We start from the raw sequence: 17,537 nt of genomic DNA, 5'->3' as shown, positions 1-17,537 counted from the left end.
TTTCATGTGTCTTAAGTGGTACCAGGATGTAAAACTATCTAAGCCACTCCGTTTTCGTACCTGTTGGAGATGGGAGGAGGTCATGTGAAGTACTCATCTGTGCAGGTACCTCAGGGATAGGCATGTCGGGTAGGTGGGGTCGCAGCTCCCTCTCTGGTCGGAGGCAAAGCGCCTCATTAAATCAAATCAGTGCGGAAACAAGGTGGTGTTAGGACGGAGAGGACCGGTCTGCGGAAGACGCGCTCCAGCTTAAAGGAGAAAAATCTGCGGTCGGCGAGGAGACGATTTATCGGTGCGTGGGTTTGGATGTGCTGGTGACGGTTGACTTTCTGTAGCAGTTTAGTAAGTTTGCTGTTTGAGTTAACAAGTTACTGTACAATGATTTTTTTTTTTAATGTAACCTAAAGGAATTTACGAGATTGCTTAAAAGGTTTAAGGAATACCACTTTGGATATGCATACTGACGAAACCTGCCTTTCCATTTTTGACTGTAATGTTAGCATGCTAGGACCTTGTACCTGACTTTAAACCTGCCATACGCGGAACAGTGACCAGGTGTGGACAGACTTGACTAGAGGTTCAGGCCAGAGGGAAAATTAAACACATTTAACCCACCGCTGTAAACTCTGCTACCGTTAAATAATGCTAATAATTTAGAGACGTTTTATCCCAGTCATTTGAATATATTCCCCGCTAAATTTGTAAGGTGCACCTTAATATCCCCCCCAACACGAATATCTAATGAGCCAATCACACAGAAGCAGCTCAGAGTATTTCGACATGTAGAAGTGGTCAAAGGAGCCTCCTGAAGCTCAAATCACCTGACATTTCCCTGCAGTGTTTACAGAGTGAACCCAAAGGTGCTCTACTGCTTCAAGCTGATACAAAGGCAACAGATAACCACTTGGTATAGCAAAGGTATGCACGATAATAAATCTTGAAGGAGATGGGTGCAATAAATTGCTTTAAAATGATAGGAAAACTACAGTAAATAACTAGTTGTTAAAACCAAGGTGTGCCGAAGAGCATCTCTTGGGCAACAGCAGCAGAAGATCACACATTTGCACATGGTCATCACAATTGGACAACAGAAGATTGGGAAATATCTCAACTGATAAGTCTCAATTTTTGCTGTGATATTTGGAAGGGTCAGCATTTAAACAATATGAAAGCATGGGTCCTTCCTGCCTTGTGTTATATGTTCAAACTGCTGTTGGTGTAATGATGTTGGGGATATTTTCTTGACACACTTTGGGCCCCTAAGTACAAACTGAGCATCATTTAAATGCAGTAACCTACCTGTTGTTGACCATGTCTATCGCTTTATGGCCCCAGTGTACCCATCTTCTGATGGCTTCTTCCAGCAGGATGACAAAGCTCAAATCACTCAAACTGGTTTCTCACAGTCACCAAATCTCTATCCAGTAGAACACCTTTTGGGATGTGGAGGAATGAGAGATATGTATCCAACAAATCTGCAGCAGCTGTGCTAAAATGCCAGTATGGGCCAAAATCTCTTAGGGAATGCTTGTGGCACCTTGGAATCTGTGCCACAAAGAATTAAGTAATCTAGGGGCAGAAACTGGCAAAGTGTGTACCTAATGATCTGGCTTGTCAGAGTGTGTATCAATAAACTCAATGACACACAACATAAAAAATAAAATAAAATGAGTTCTTATTTGCACAAACTGGATTTGCTGCAAATTATTCTAAACAATAATCTTATTTAGCTTGATTAACTGGGAACTGATGATAAGCTGCCTCAAAATCCCATCAGAGACTGCATCCTCTGTCTGTCTGTGTGTGGTTTCCGACTTGTTAGAGCAACACATCACTACAGTGGGTACATACCAAAGCATTTTGTGGCTTTTAATCACTGCCGTGCTGCACAGTTTTTCACATTTGCTCTCTGCTGTTTTTAAAGCAGCTGTTTCAGGTGAGTCACCCTAAAATGATTTACACTGTCAGGATGTTTCTTAGAGTAACACACTCACTCCCAAGTACAGGTTACAAGATCTCTGCCGTTTCTATGAAGCTTGTTCAAAAACTGGTGCTCCTTTCTAATTATACAGCATGAAGGCAATTTACCACCAAGCATACAGTTTGGTGGGAAAGCTTGACTTGGCCCTTCCTCTTCCTCCATTATTTTACCACTGAAATTGAGCGCTAATATTTTATGGGTTAATCATCCCATTCACATAAGAAATATGAAAGACATTAGGTTAGGAGAGTGTAGCACTTTAATTAGCTTTTCACTCCCCTGACAGGCTGATCTGTGCAGTTTTGCTCATTTAGCTGGAACCACTATTCCAGAGCAGACAGCTGAGAAGCTGTTCGCTGGCACGCAGACTCGGGGAGGGCAGGAATGCTTGTGAAGAAGAAGCCAATTTTGAGACAGGTGTGCGCACTACACACGTTTACTGTAAAAGTGTCTTTTATATGCCGGCATGGTCGGCTGCTTCCCTGTGCAAGCATGGGCGCTCTAAGCTGCACCCCCGTGGAAGTAATGAAATCTGTTGTCAGCAAGACGTACCAGCGAGTGCACAAAATGAGCATCAATAGCTTTTTCTTGATGTTTATCAGCACGTGCCTTCTCAGACAGCCACACCATGTCAGCTCTGCAGATCTGTATCACAGACACACAGACTCCTCTTAAAGAGGGGCTCCATCCTGCACACAATCACATCCCTGTCTCAGAAATACACGCGGCTTTACCTGTACAGAGGGTTTCTCTGGTCTACCTATACACAGATACACATATTTTAGTACGGCTATCTTTGTGGGGACCTGTCACTTACATAATACATGCCACGCCCCCTTACCCTAACCATAGATGTCATTACTGAATACCTAAAGTCAAGTATTAACCTTCGGCCAGCTATGTAAGCTTTTGGGATCCAGCATTTTGGACCCCACAAAAATGTCAGATCCCACAGGCATAGTGGGCTTTTGTTGGAGCAAGTCCACACACAATTATATAACCATGATTTAATTGGATATAACATTAACTTACACTGAGTTGTTTAAATGTGCTCTAACATTAATTAGAACTGCTAATCTTAAAGCAGTCTTTACTTTAAAGGCCACTGCCTTTAAGGAGTGTTGTGTTTTGTCCCCATAAGAAAGGAATGCCCGTATAAGGTTACTTTCTAGGGAAATATTAGTCTCTATAATATGCATACCTGTTGGACCACACACAGTCTTTTCAGCCACAGGAAGGATATTTTAGCCCTGCTTATCAGCTCCCAGAGTTAATCAGATATTATATGCATCCCCCTTAACATTGTATGTGTATCAAACAGTCACAACATGTGACTGTCATTGTAATGGTGCGGCTAACCTGAGGTCAGGTTGTATGCTTGCTTAACAGTTGGCATGTGTAATCAAATCATAATCAGTGGGTTTGTAGATGGCCGTGGGGCTATGTCAGCATATTCTGGTATCCCAGCTCCTGGGTGACCACTGTGGTAAACATGGATTACACTCTCAAACACACATATTTACATAGCTCGTATCTTGTTGGAATCCCCCCCCCCCCCTGCTTGAAGAGCTTTATTTGGAACGTATGGGATTCTTTTTAACCCAGACAAAACACTTATATGTATACATGCTGGTATCAAGATACCTTTGTTAAGTGAGTTACGTTCACTGGCCACTTTATTAGGTATACCTGGCTGGTACTGGCTTAGACCCACTTAAATAAATGTGCAGCAATTGCATGATGCAGTTGCTTCACATTTGTTAGCTGTATATCCATGATATGAATCTCTCGCTCCACCACATCCCAAAGGTTCTTTTCTGAATTAAGAGCTGGTGACTCTGGAGGCCAGTTGAGTACAGTTATGTGTGCTGAGTATTGTTATATTCAAGGATCCAGTTTGATCTGAGCTTTGCGACATGGGGAGACTGTGGTCTTAAGGGGACGGACATGGTCAGCAACAATATTCCGGTAGCCTGTAGCTTTTAAACGATGCTCAGTTGTTTTGTCCTGTCTCTCAGAATGGCACATGTGTTTTTGATTATTACACTGTAGAATTAGTTGAAATAACTAAATAAAAAATTCTGGGCGTGTAGACGAATATCTGAAGAAGTGTATTGGATTTTGTTTTAATTTAATAACCAAAATAGAATTTAGTGGTTTGTTGCCTGAGGGCAACATTATGCTGTTAGGCCACTTTTCCCAGGGTAATAATACCAAAACAGAGCTTCTAAATTCTCCTAAATTATGTCTGGACGTTTAGGGTCATTCCCACACTGAGAATGGTGAACTTGATGAGAGTAAAGGTAGATCCCAGCATCAGGTTTGAGGAAAAATTATTAAGGCATAGTATGAAAATATTTTAAAAAGTTTTTGCAACCACCCTGGTTTTTCTCTATGGACACTCTTTGAAAGGCCAAAGTTCAACCACTTAGCTACACTTAGCTATGAAAATATGGTAACAGTGCAGTCAGTCTTGGGTTACTTACCCCCTGGCCCCCCTGATCGAATGTAGTTGTGCCCTGTTGCTGATGACTTTTTCATTTTTACTTGGTAGGGTTACACAGACTTGTCCTCATGTCCCTTGGCTAGCACTATAGCACATTTCCTGAATTGTGTCAAGGCTTAAGTGGTTTTCCGTATAACACAAAAACGGCTCACAAAAAAACCTTTCTCACAATTTCTGGCTCCTTTGCCAGTGTCTCTGACATTTTGTCTGTCTGATGGATTATATTGCTAAAGTTTTTTTCACCTTGAGAATAACAAAAGACTTTCACTCGTGAACAAGAAAACCCCCCCAGATATATGTGCATTTTAGTGCTTTTACTTTGCATTCTGGCTAAGTGTCCCTTTTGTTGTCGTTCCAGGCGTCCCAGGATGAACTTTCATATCTGCCTCTCCTCCCTCTTAACTGTGCTGCTTTTTCAAGGTCGGTTTATTGATTTTATTACTGTTTTGCCTTCTGTGCCTCAGAGCCATTAGTGGGAGGAGTGTTTTAAGTACTATTTTGGAATATCTGCTTGCGCATTATGGATGCTTTGTAAATAAAAGTCAGTGGATACAGCGCTGTGTCAGGGTTAGCATTGGAAATAAATGCTAATATTAGGTATGTACTGATGGTTATGGTTGTTTTTGCTCAGGAAAAGTTTAATGTTCTTGTAATGTTTAGTGTTGAAAATGTTCATTGTGTTGGTGCTTGTGAGAACATTTAAGGCCCAAGTTTATGCCCTGCTTGATGGAAAATGTGCGGTGAATCACTGAAGCGCCTCTGGACCACCTGAGATTCTTTATGAGACATTTCACAGCTTTAACCTGTCAAGTCTCGCATCAAAGTGCTTTCCTGCCGCGTGTGCTTGACATGCTGCTTGTTTTGCGAGGCAAACTTTGCATCTCTTCCATTGCATTGTTCCCATTGACCAGAGTCCATCGGTATGTGCCTGAGGGAAGAGGCGGGAGTCGTGGGGCAATATAATCCTTGAATTGTTTTCAAAAATGACAGCTTTAGCCCCATCCTAACTATTTATTATGGGTCATTTTAAGACTTTGAACTTGAGCACACCAGACTGTCTTACCCTGTCAAGAGACGACACGCTGACAACACAGATAACATGTTTCAGTGCAAGATATCCATGTAATCCAGCCTGTCAAATTGAATTCCACAGATAGGGGAAGGCTAATCCCTGTTATTTTTCTGATTTCAGGGAGATATTGTGTTGATCTCGTGGGATTGATGCCAATTGACATCAACCCTTCAGCTGCAGGGTTTACATTTATTATCTTGTTCCTGATTTTTCTGCTAAATCGTCTTTCACACACATTAAAGATACAGTCATTCTGCTAGAGTCGCTCGGCTGAACAGATAGATGTTTTGTTCAGAGCACTGTGGGCCCCACACTGACCGTGAAAATGCCGCTTGCCAAGAACCTAAACGTCCACTGTCAGGAGTGCTTTGGGGCTGCGGCGTTGTTGGAATTCGAGGAAGCTGAAAGGGTCAGGATTGTGGAGAGGTCGGAGAGCAGAGGTCTGGTTTGCAGGTGGTAGGTTTCTTTAATTATTAGTGTTGTGCTTAATGTTTCATGACCCGATGAAGGCCTTTACTCCTATGAATGAATGGTTGAAGAAAAAAAAATAAAGTCATGAGCTTTAAAAAATGATATTATTGCCACTTCAGAGTTTTAGTTGTGCTCAAAATTTAACAATAAAATATTGAATTGGTTTTATTATTTATATGTTGCATACTTTCCCTTTATTTTTTTTAGAACCACTGACATGTCTTTTGCTAAATGCATGTTGCATTTCACCATTAATCATCCGTGGCAGCCTGCAAAGAAATCAGATTTAAACAAAGGTTGTCAAAAATAATAAAAAGGACTCAAGGTTAGTGCTGAGTTTGCGAAAGTCTTGACACCCTGACTTAAGCTGGTTCCCTTCTTTCCTCTGGAAGAACAGTATTCTCTGCAAACTAGTTCATGCCCTTCTTGAGCATTCAAAGCGCTTTATACAACATGCCGTATTCATGCAAGTTCTTTCTCTTCTAACATTTACACACATGTATATATCGGAAAGTAACTTGGAGTTCAGTGTCTTGCCCAAGGATACTTTTATAATGCAGACTGGAGAAGCCAGGAATCAAACCACCTACCTTACTATCCAACTGTCTATTCTTCCCTTCGCCAATCTAACAAAGGCAAAAAGGCCCAAAAAATGATGTTTAAAAGAAAAAAAATCAATGTCAGCCAGTATTTTTCTCCTCGCCTCTCACCGGACAACATCAGTGACAGAAATATGAGTGCAAAATATGAGGACAAAGCCAATGTCGGCACTAAATAATCCCATCAAACTTTTGTACGTGCAACCTTTCTTTGATGTTTTCGGTTGCGCTTTATCGTTCGGCTCGTTTGACTTTTTATCACCTGTTTTAGCTGATGTGCAGGCACTAAATCAGCAAGACACAGACAGCCTGAAGCATTACGGGAGGACGAACTCACACTTTCTTTCTAACTGAAAAGAAGCACTGTGGTATTCAGAGTGTGGAATCTGTTCAGCGTGGCAACGCACGTTTGTAAAATCACTCAAGTGCTCCCTTCTCTGTGCCGAACAAATGCCTCTGTCGGACAAAAAGCCATGTTCACACGAAAACATGTCCTTGCTCTCCTCTGAGCCGTACGTGTGCCTGAATAGAAGAGCGTCCTTTGACTGAATGGAGCGAAAGAATGGTTTTCTTCACTTGTCTGCTCACATTAGCTTGAAATACTCAATTATCCATTAGAATAGGGCTCATGTGGGAGTCTATTTTGGCTTTAGGGAAAGCATCCAATTTATTGGTTATTTTTCTTTTCTCACGGCTCTATAGGATGTCTGAACAATGATAATAAATAAAGTTAACATGAAGAGTAATGGTCTACAGGTCAGAGCATGGTTTTTTTATATGAAGTATTTTGTGAATCTGAAACTGATGAAAAATTGTGACTTTTAATGGGAGCTGGTGAGGATCCAACTAAAACTAAGATATAAACAAATTGAAATTGCAATGATAATTTATAAGTGTTTGAAACCTTGTGGAGATCCGGACCCTAAATGTTTTAAGCTTGAATATGTTCTTTTAGATTACAGTAGTCTAGACACATTTAGAAAATCAGTTAAATGTGTGATAAGCCACGTTTCACCTATTTCTAATTTATTCCAAGTTATTTTGGCCTCTCTCTCATAGGTTAGTGCTTCATTATGTAAATTTACTGTGACTGTTAGGGGTGGGGGAAAAATCGATACTGTGTAATATCGTGATATTTTGTTTGCTAATAATGTATCGATACAGGGACAGCAGAAATCGATATTTTGTTACAAAAAAGGTTTTTGTGCTCTGACTTCAGAGCATGTTGATCCTTTTTCTGAGCAAGAGTCCTGACATTCCTTCACTGTCCAAATGTGTTTAACTGTTTTTTGGCAGCAATAAACATGACAGTTTACTTATTTTAATTTAAGACATGTTTTATTTTAATTAAGTTTAAAACTTTTTTTATTTAATGTAAAATTTTATTTTGTTTTAATTTACTTTCAAATTCTTCAGTTGCTGAAGGGGCTGCATAGTTTTCATATTGCATAGTTCAGAATAGCTATAATTGTACCAGATGGTTGCATTCAGTTAAGTTGGACTAGACTGTAATACAAACTGTTCAGTTTGTCAACAATAAAACTGACTGAAATGAGAGAAAGACTGAGTGCGAGACTTTGATATTAGATAAAATGAATATTGATAAACCTTTATGTACAGAATCTGAATATCGCAAAATATTTTAAAAAATTGCAATAATATCGTATCGTGCGTTAAGTATTGTGATAATATCGTATCGTGGGATGTATGGTGATTCCCACCTCTAGTGACTGTAGGTGAATAAATAAAGACTGAGTAAATATCTGACTGCTCTCTGTGTTGTTGGTGCCTGCTAGTTCAGCACGGCACCTCTGTGCAGGAGATTCAAACCAGCCATGAGAACATTGTGAAAATCAACTCTGCAGGAGAAAGTGAGTACCTTACAAAATGGTTAACACATAAAATGTACAGTCATGTGAAAAATGAAGCACTGCTTCCATAGGTAAGTAGCAGCCAGGCGCTTGACTTTTTGATCATCAGGGGTCACCTCTGTAAAAGCAGCAGTTTTGGCAGTTCTGTGGTTTGGAGCATTCAGGTGTGTGTTGATGCCCAGCAAATTCAACCTAAGATCTGGCTGCGCAATCCTCTTAGAAACTGTATAAAACCAGAGAACTATATCTCACATTCTACAGGCTTCAGTTAGCATGTTAAATGTTAAAGTTCATGATATCACAATTACAAAAAGACACAACAAGTATGTTTTTTTTTTGGAAGGGTTGCTAGATAAAAGGTGCCTGTCACTAATAAGAACATGACAGCACAGCTTAGGTTTGCATCTAAACAGATGAGACCAAAGTGGAGATGTTTGGTCATAATGCACAATGCACAAACATCTCTTGCCACATGTCAAACTCAGAGGTGAAGGGGTGATGATTTAGGATTGCTTTGCTGCCATAAGACCAGGGTACCTTGTAGTCATCGACTCAACCATGAGTCAGTGACTCAAAGTATTCAGCCTAATGTGAGGCCATCTGTCCAGCAGGTAATGTTTGGTCCAAATTGGGTCATGCAGCAAGATAAAGATCAATAGAACAGCAGAATCTACAACAGAATGGCTAAAAACAAGAGAATCAAGACACTTAACTCATTCACTGCCAGCCATTTTCAAATCAGGTAACTCCCCACTGCCAGGGTTTTTGAGCATTTTTACTCATTTTTGAAGAGCCACAGAAAACTGTGTGTTATGATCATATAAACGCTGAACCTACCAAAATGAAGAACAGACTCTCTTCTTTCATCCAAAAAAAAAAGTTTGTTTCTACCATTTTCCATTCTTTAGTAATCAGCTGTAGAAGAGAGGTGGGTTCCACCAAAAATGCCTGTTTTGACCAAAAAAAGGGAGAAAACGAGCTTTTTGTGAAAAATACATTTCAAGCAGAAAAGTGCCTTTGACACTAATATTTCTTGCTTTGTGACACCTCTAACATATAAAATAGTTTTTCACTTCTATAAAACAGAAATAACACTGAGAAAGGTTATGTTTTATCAAAACAATTTATTTACAAATATATGAAAAAATAAAATGTACATAGTGAAACATTTATTCACAATGAATAATTCACTTTTGTGTGGTAATCATTATAACACTTTCCGGGATGCAAGGGCACACAACAAGACTTGCACCACATTTTTGTTTCACTGCGCAATCCCTTACGTGCGCAAACCCTGCACCTCCTTGCAGGTCTACTTTTACTGCTGGTGGGCTTCAGTTTTTCAAGTTGCCCGAGGTTGTATTCTAGCCCCTCCCATTGAAAAACGTAATTGACGTCTATAGACGTCAATGGCAGTCAACGTAAGTTTTTCAATTGACGTCTATAGACGTCAATGGCAGTGAATGAGTTAAGTGGCCCAGACAAACCCTCAAGCTGTGAATAAGCAAATTTTAATGAACCGGAGGAATGCTGTTAACAATAATGAGCCAAAATACTTCCACAATCACGTAAAAGACAGATAAATTCTTACAAAAAATTACTTCAAGTTACTGCTGCTAAAGGTAGTTTTACAATCTACTGAATCAATGTTTTTTTTCACATGAGGGTTGTTGCTAGGAATTGTTGTGACATGCTTGGTCATGATGTCAACCTGCATGCCTGTAACTGGATGTAAGTCAGCTGAGCAGCACACAGTAAATGAGCCAGAGAGCCTAAATCAGAAATGGATAACAAGTTGTGAGACAGAAATACTTAGAAGTTGGTGGTCTGTGTCAGTGGTGTATGTGACTTTTCTATAAGCAGATGACTCAAATGACAGACAGATGACACACGCTGCACGTGTAATGTGCCCCTAATGGCTCTGTTCATAATCAGCTGATGCACCCAGCAAGTACAAACGTGCATGAAAGAGAGAGAAAGCTTTTCGCTTGGTAGTAGTTTAATGTGTGAAAGGGAAAATATAAGAAAATAAAATGAGCTTTGACATGCAGAGTTTGTTTTCTCTTATTATGTCTAGATACTATTTTTGTCTGCAACGGTCCATTTGATACCCAGCCAGGAAAACCAATATAATACAGGAATGTGGGGAAGCTAGTGAATGAGTTTGGACCTATTGACCCATCTTCGTCTGTACCCTCTGTGTGAATTATTCTGTGTGTGTTTGCTTTAATGGGAAGTGATGCAGTGCTCAGCAGTCATGGATATCCTCTTCCTCATGGATGGTTCCTACAGCGTTGGGAAAGGCAGCTTCGAGAGGTCCAAACACTATGCGATCAAACTCTGTCAAGCACTAGACATCGGAGCAGATAAGGTTTGGGTTGATCTCTTGTCTCTCGCCGTCTTCGCATCCTGTCAGTCAGTGCTCTTGTAATTTCTCCCTGTGCAGGTGCGAGTTGGTTTAATTCAGTTTGGCTCAACTCCTCGGCTTGAGTTTACCCTGGACTCATACTCCACCAAGCAGGAGCTGAAGAAGCAGATAAAGAGCATTTCTTACAGGTGTGTCTCTGCTGCCATCTGAGCACGAGTAGCTCAATATGTGAACTCAAGCCTTTAACTTAAGTTTGGTTTTGTATATTAATGAGTTATAACTATGAAGGATCCGGGACATAAATGAAAGCTTTAAAGAAATGTGGAAAATGTGTCTAAACAGGGTTTTTTTGACATCCATTATGAAATTAACTGTTTTAAATCATCTGCGCTCACTGGAGAAGCAGGCGACATTATTTTAAGATTTTAATTAGCAAGCAACACTTCTAAGGATGGAGTCAAAACATTTGTGGCTCACAGCTTTCTTTGATTTGGAAAACAGAGAGCCTACATTGGCAGGCGTCCTCTTTATTTTTTCTTCTAGCGTTTCCATTGTTATCAACCGGCCTGGAAGTGCAAGATGCTGTTAGTGCAGACTGAGATTACAAAACTGTATGCGTGTGTTATATTTGCCACAGAAGATTCAGTAGTTCATCTATTTTGACAGCTGAAAAAAAGACCTAGTGCTAACAAAATGGTATGTCCCTGTTGGAGGCATGCCTTTTTCTATGTTTTTAAAACCAGACTGTCATGTTTAAGAAAACAAATCCAAGAGTAAATGAATAAAAAAGGTGAAATAATTAGGTCGAACATATCCAGACTGGCAACATTTTCTTGTCCTCATCTTATATTTTATAAATCCCTTAAACTATGCTGACAGCAAAACACATACACATGCACACATGTGGCTAAGTAGCACCAAATGCTCCCTGAAAAGGAAAACAAATTAATTTCAGATTAGAGGCCCTCCACAGGTGGTCACTGGATATTGGATAAGTGCATAAACCGAGGAAGAGGATGGTAATTTGACCGTGTGTGTGTGTGTGTGTGTGTGTGTTGTTCACAATGTGGAAGTAACAGTTTGACCCACCAGCTGGTTTGAAGTGGGTACATAGAATTGAAACCTATAACCAGTCACATTACCACAAAATGAATTAATGTAGCGACTGACTCAACATCAGTAGAAATGTTATAGCAACTTTGGAAATGTTAGAGAACTTTATGCATTTTTATTGGATTTATTGCATTATTATCATTATTACCAGTGATTAAAGTAGCAAAAAAAAGTATTATCTGTTACCTTTGATGTATTATTACAGTAAACTGATCACTCCAATATAGCACATCACTGTAAACTTTATTCTAGTTCTGAAAACTACAATAAATTGCCCGTATTTTCATGCAACCTTTAATGACGCGAAATTGTCATATTCCATTCGGCCAGTTCAGCTAATCATCATAATTGATCCAATCTCTCAGAAACTCTGAATTAGGACATTACATCTAAAATTAAAATTACAATTTCAGTCAAAAACGTTTCAGTGGCTGCTTTGAAACTAATTGCTCCAGCCCACTTTAACCTCTGATTATTACCAGTAAAAGTCATGTAGTTAAGTGCTTAACACATTCATTTGGCAAGCAAAAGGTTGCGGTTCAAGTTCAGCAGGCGACACAAATCTCTGTGGTGTTTCACCAGAAATGGCATCTGGCATAAAATGCTGCCAAATCAAATGTGCAGACCTAGCTGGTGACGCTTGATGACAAGGGAGCAACTGAAAGCTGCTTTAAATGCAGATGTGTTTTTGTTCACATTGTTGTTTGAGATTATTGTAGTTCAAAGAAGCGCAAGTTTCTTAGTCTCAATATTTTGAAGATATTTGTGGAGCATATGCTCACACAGATCTGTTCTAAGGAGGTTAGATTGGCGAGGAAGACACTTGTAGCGTTTGTTTCACCACATCTGTCCTCTGTCACCTGGAAAGGATCTTTTTCTCAGTGTCTACACTTTGAAAATGAAAGGATGGACATTTATGTTAAACAAAAACAAAACCGAAAATGATTTAAATGTGTGTCACGAGGCCTGGGGTGATGAAACGCAGCCAACATACATTTAGAGTCCAAGAACTTAAAGAGAAATCCATCCAAATGTAATCTTTAGTTTACTTTGGCTGTGATATGCAGCAGTTTATTGACCTTGCTGACATCTGCTGTAGTACAGTACATGCGCTCTAACTCCTCAGTATTTTTCAAACAAAAACACAGAAATCCTGCTATTTCGCTTTTCCGAATTCTCTACCCACAGGGGAGGCAGCACCCAGACAGGCCTGGCTCTGAAGTACATCCTCAGGAAGGGTTTCCCAGGCGGCCGTAACTCTTCCAGTGTGCCTCGCATCGTCATCCTGATGTCAGATGGGAGATCTCAGGGCAACTCGGTGCTGGCAGCTGCTCAGCTCAAAGACACAGGCGTGGTTGTGTTTGCTGTGGGCTTGCGCTACCCCAAGTATGTTTGACAGCTCCACAATAAACTTTCCCTATAATAATTCATTAAAGTATGTGTACATTTCTTTATATACTAAGCCATCTCTATATGTTTTCAGATGGGAGGAGCTTCACGCTTTAGCCAGTGAGCCAACAGAGAGCCACGTTTTCCTCGCCGAGCATTTCCATGATGGTGTCAATGGCCTGTACACAACACTGAGCACGTTTTCTTTCTGCAACGCCACACCCGCAGGTTGGACTTTCCACTGACAACTATTCGTGCTTGTTTGTTAAAGAAGTGAATGGGAATCCTTTTCTCTAACATCCTTGTTTTGTGCTGCACTACCCCCTTTTTTCTAGTCCCTCATTGCTCAGTGTCCAGTCTCCTCCTAACCCCTGTCTCAACCCTGTTCTCCAGGCTGTCGGATGGAGACATTTCCCTGTGAGAGGAAGACACTGGAGACAGTTAAAGAGCTGCAGGGGAACTACATGTGTTGGAAAGGTTCCAAAGGCTATTCCCCATACACATCTCTCTGTCCCTACTACAGGCAAGTGTTTAAAGGTTTTACTTTCAAATGTCGTAGCTGCAGTATACAGTACTGTGCAAAAGTCTTGACACGGCTCATCTGCTGTAGATAGTTGTTTTTTTGTTTTTTAGATGTGTCACTACTTCTTTTGTCCTCCTATTTATCCAGATTTCTTAAATTCTTTAACAGTTCTTTAACCTGAAACTGTACAGCATGCTAAGTTGTCTGTGTAGAGACAACACGATCATGGGGTGGCTCAGGACTTTAGCACAGCACTGTATAGTTTCCTAATATGATCTGTTTTGGACGTTGCATTGGATCTAAGTGTGTAACAGTGTTTTTTCCCCCTCATTGCTCAATGAGCCACAAGACAGCAGTGGAACAGGGTAACTCCCATGTGTTAATGTGCTGTGTCAGTGTGAGGGTGTTAATACAAAACAAGCTACAGCAGTGTAATTCTTTCAGACCCTCCCAGGCAAAATTAAAATGGCCTTTGACAAAATTAATTTCACACAACATTGCAACTTTACCACAGCAAAATGGCCCGAGGCAAGTGGAAGTAGACCATTACACTCAGGGAAAAGCAGAGAAAAGAAATAAGGTGTGTGCTGTTTCTAGTACCTGAAACTGTCTAGATGAGTGCTAGCAATTCGCATGACTGGTAAATCCAACTGAGATCTAAAATGCCTCTGGCCACTTATTATATGAATCAATTGATGGCTGGGGCTCAGGTAATATGTTTCTGTTACCTAATAGGGAAAATCAGAGAATGGCTTATGGGGGTCAGTAACTTACCCACATCACACCATCTAGAAGCAACTGTTTTAAATGCTAACAAAATATTTTGAATTTTGTGTTCTACAGGTACAACAAGGTTTATACGAGACACCAGACAGTCTGCCATAGAACAATTTGTCCGGGTAACAACCTCGTCTTGCCGCTTTTTACTTCTCTGAGATGCAGTAACTGCAGCTCACGCTCTTCATCTCTCTCTCCACTGTAGATCCCTGTGATTCTCAGCCATGCCTGAATGGTGGAACATGTGTATCAGAAGGTTCAGAGGGCTACCACTGCGTGTGTCCTCCTGGCTACGGAGGAGACCCACACTGTGGTCAGTACACTCAAAGCTGCTGACTACATGCTAAGGCTATGTCGGATCTTGAACGTAGAGAGCAAATTAACCAAACCATCCATTTCTTCTTAGCTCCTGCATTATTGCTGGACTGCTCTGTAGACCTGCTCTTCCTGCTTGAGGGCTCTGCCACACTCACCATGGAAGGCTTTCTCCGCCTGAAGTCCTTCTTAAAGCGCTTCCTGCAGACTGTGATTGGCTCTAACAGTCCCAGCAAGGTCGGCCTGGCGGTGTTTGGCGGGGAACCACGAGTCGAGGCCCAGGTTGGCAAGTTCAAAGGAGACCTGAGGAGTCTTCTTAATGCTGTGTACTCACTTCAGCTAATTGGTGGTGAAACAAACACGGGCCAGGCCCTCCGCTATGTTACCCGCCATGGCTTTATGAGCGCGCCGGTCTTTGCCGATGTCGCGGACGACCTTCCCCGTGTGGTGGTGCTGCTCACCGCCACTCCTGCCGCAGATGAGGTGGTTGAGCCGTCCAAATATGCACGAGACAGAGAGATCTTCCTGATAGGAGTGGGACCTGACAGCTTAAAGGAGCAGCTGAATAACATCACAGGAAATCTGCAGAGGACCCTCACCTACTCATCACCTGATAGGCTCGCTTCCAAGATCCCCGAGCTGAGGGCCAAGATCTGCAGCGTGGATACGCAAGGTGCTTGATCTGATAGATGTGCTGAATATGTTGGAACATTAATGCCACTATTAGGTCAGATACTATTGCACACAAAAAAAATCAAATTAGCTATCCATATTCTTTTTTTGTTTCCTTTTCTTTTCCAGGTTGTCTGGGTCAAGCTGTAGATCTGGTGTTTGCCCTGGATGCTTCAGGTGGTGTGGGCCGTGATAACTTTGCCACCCTGCAGAACTTTGTGCGCAGCGTCACCGTCCAGTTCGACATCAACCGTGACGTGGCTCAAGTGGCCCTTGTGGCGTACAGTAGGAGAGCCACCACTGTTTTCAAGCTGGACACGTATGAGACTGGTTCTTCCATCATTCAGGCTGTAGGTGACGCCAAGTACGTGGGTGGAGTGGCTTCGACGGGTGGGGCGTTGCTGCACATCCACTCTAATGTTCTCACCATAGCTAATGGCGCACGACCGGGAGTGAACAAGGCTGTAGTAGTGGTGACGGACGGCACCGGTGGGGATGATGCTGTCGTACCAGCTCAAAAGATAAGAGAAAATGGAGTCTCAGTGCTTGTGGTTGGTATCGGCGATGTCCAGAGGGAGAGGCTGATGCAGATTGCCGGTGCAGAGGAGCACATGATCTCAGTGCCGTCCTACGAGGATCTCAAGTACTTTGAGGATGTCCTGGTGCAGATGCTGTGTTCAGGTAACGATGCAGGGGAACTTGTCTTTTACCAAACCTCCTAAACTATTTTCCTTTTCTGTTGATAAAGAACTGTGTGAAACTGATCTGCAAACACAGTTTTTCTTCTTTTCCCTTCACTTAGCCTTTTCAGAGATGTAAGATAGTTTATTTTAAACTTAACATGAAAAATAATTGGCTGCTTTGTGTTGATTCCTTCCTTTCAGAGGTGAAGAAACCTGTAAACCTGTGCAAGCCTAACCCATGTATGAATAATGGGGTCTGCATCTTGTCAGAAGGGAGCTTTCGCTGTCAGTGCCAAGGCTATGAGGGGCCGCACTGCGAAAGAAGTCAGTGACATTCATGAAAGTTTTCTTTCCTTATATCCTTAATTTATACTTTTCATAGCTTCGTCAGTGATCCTTCTACAAAACTTAAGTGCAAAAACAAAGACAAACTGATTTAGATATACATATCCTGATATAGCATTTGATCCCATATTAAAAGCTCATAAATTAAACTGTAAATGTAAATGGACAGAATTGGTTACAAGTCATGACTTGTTGTGTGGTTTGTTTGTAGGAAGCAGCAGGTCTTCATCCAGAGGGGATCTTCCAAGACCTGCTGGTCTGAGGAGGAAGAGCAGACAGAGGAAGAACCACCAGGAGCTTCTGCATCGCTACAAACTACACCGTCGGAGACATACTCCCTGACATGCCCTGCACTTATAAACACAAAGTATACACTGAGCATATGAACACTTAAGAACCGAGGATGCTTGCAGGTAGACGATGGAGCAAAGGGAAATCTAATGTTGCTTTGTTTTTTTGCTTCAGTGTTTACAGTTTCACACAGTGTCAGCAAGTGTCTGTACTGCTGAATCCATTTGTATGTTATTATTGTTGTCACTGTGCTCACTGTTGTGCAAATGTCTCAACACGGTTCTCTTGTATTTAAAGGATTTAAGCTTTTATATTATTAATCAGTGTCAGGATGCTAATGTTTTTAATGCATAATAGACACAACTTTATTTCTTTACATAACCAAAAAGAAGGTCCTCCCACTCCCTCCGTTTCCATTTTTAATATTACGCTCCAAATTTTTACACGCAAATCCACTAAGCTGGTCAAGGTTCATTTGGAAAAAAAAGTACATTCATATTGTTAAATCTAAATGTACAAAAGGTAGTTATACTCCAGTGAGGGGTGAAATAATTGAGGATT

At 41.1% G+C, this 17,537-nt stretch overlaps 1 protein-coding gene across 3 annotated transcripts; it reads left to right on the top strand.

The window, feature by feature from the left end:
- Positions 1–51: 51 nt before the first annotated feature.
- Positions 52–17,296, top strand: vwa2 (von Willebrand factor A domain containing 2). 3 transcript variants are annotated; one of them, XM_026163102.1, is made up of 14 exons: positions 52–292; positions 4,846–4,907; positions 8,426–8,500; positions 10,738–10,871; positions 10,947–11,056; positions 13,170–13,367; positions 13,465–13,598; positions 13,764–13,893; positions 14,737–14,792; positions 14,876–14,983; positions 15,077–15,658; positions 15,787–16,338; positions 16,542–16,664; positions 16,897–17,296. In XM_026163102.1, the coding sequence occupies exons 2-14, from the start codon at positions 4,856–4,858 to the stop codon at positions 17,025–17,027; spliced, it is 2,385 nt and encodes a 794-aa protein (XP_026018887.1). In that variant the 5' UTR covers positions 52–292; positions 4,846–4,855; the 3' UTR covers positions 17,028–17,296. The 3 variants fall into 3 exon arrangements, with proteins under 3 accessions (XP_026018887.1, XP_026018886.1, XP_026018888.1); XM_026163101.1 differs by having other exon boundaries at positions 52–342; XM_026163103.1 differs by lacking the exon at positions 8,426–8,500 and having other exon boundaries at positions 52–342.
- The last annotated feature ends 241 nt before the right edge of the window (positions 17,297–17,537 follow it).

The sequence above is a fragment of the Astatotilapia calliptera genome, chromosome 3, assembly GCF_900246225.1.
Source record: "Astatotilapia calliptera chromosome 3, fAstCal1.2, whole genome shotgun sequence".
NCBI lineage: Eukaryota > Metazoa > Chordata > Actinopteri > Cichliformes > Cichlidae > Astatotilapia > Astatotilapia calliptera.
Note: the sequence above shows the minus strand (reverse complement) of the source record. Positions and strands in the feature narration are given on the sequence as shown.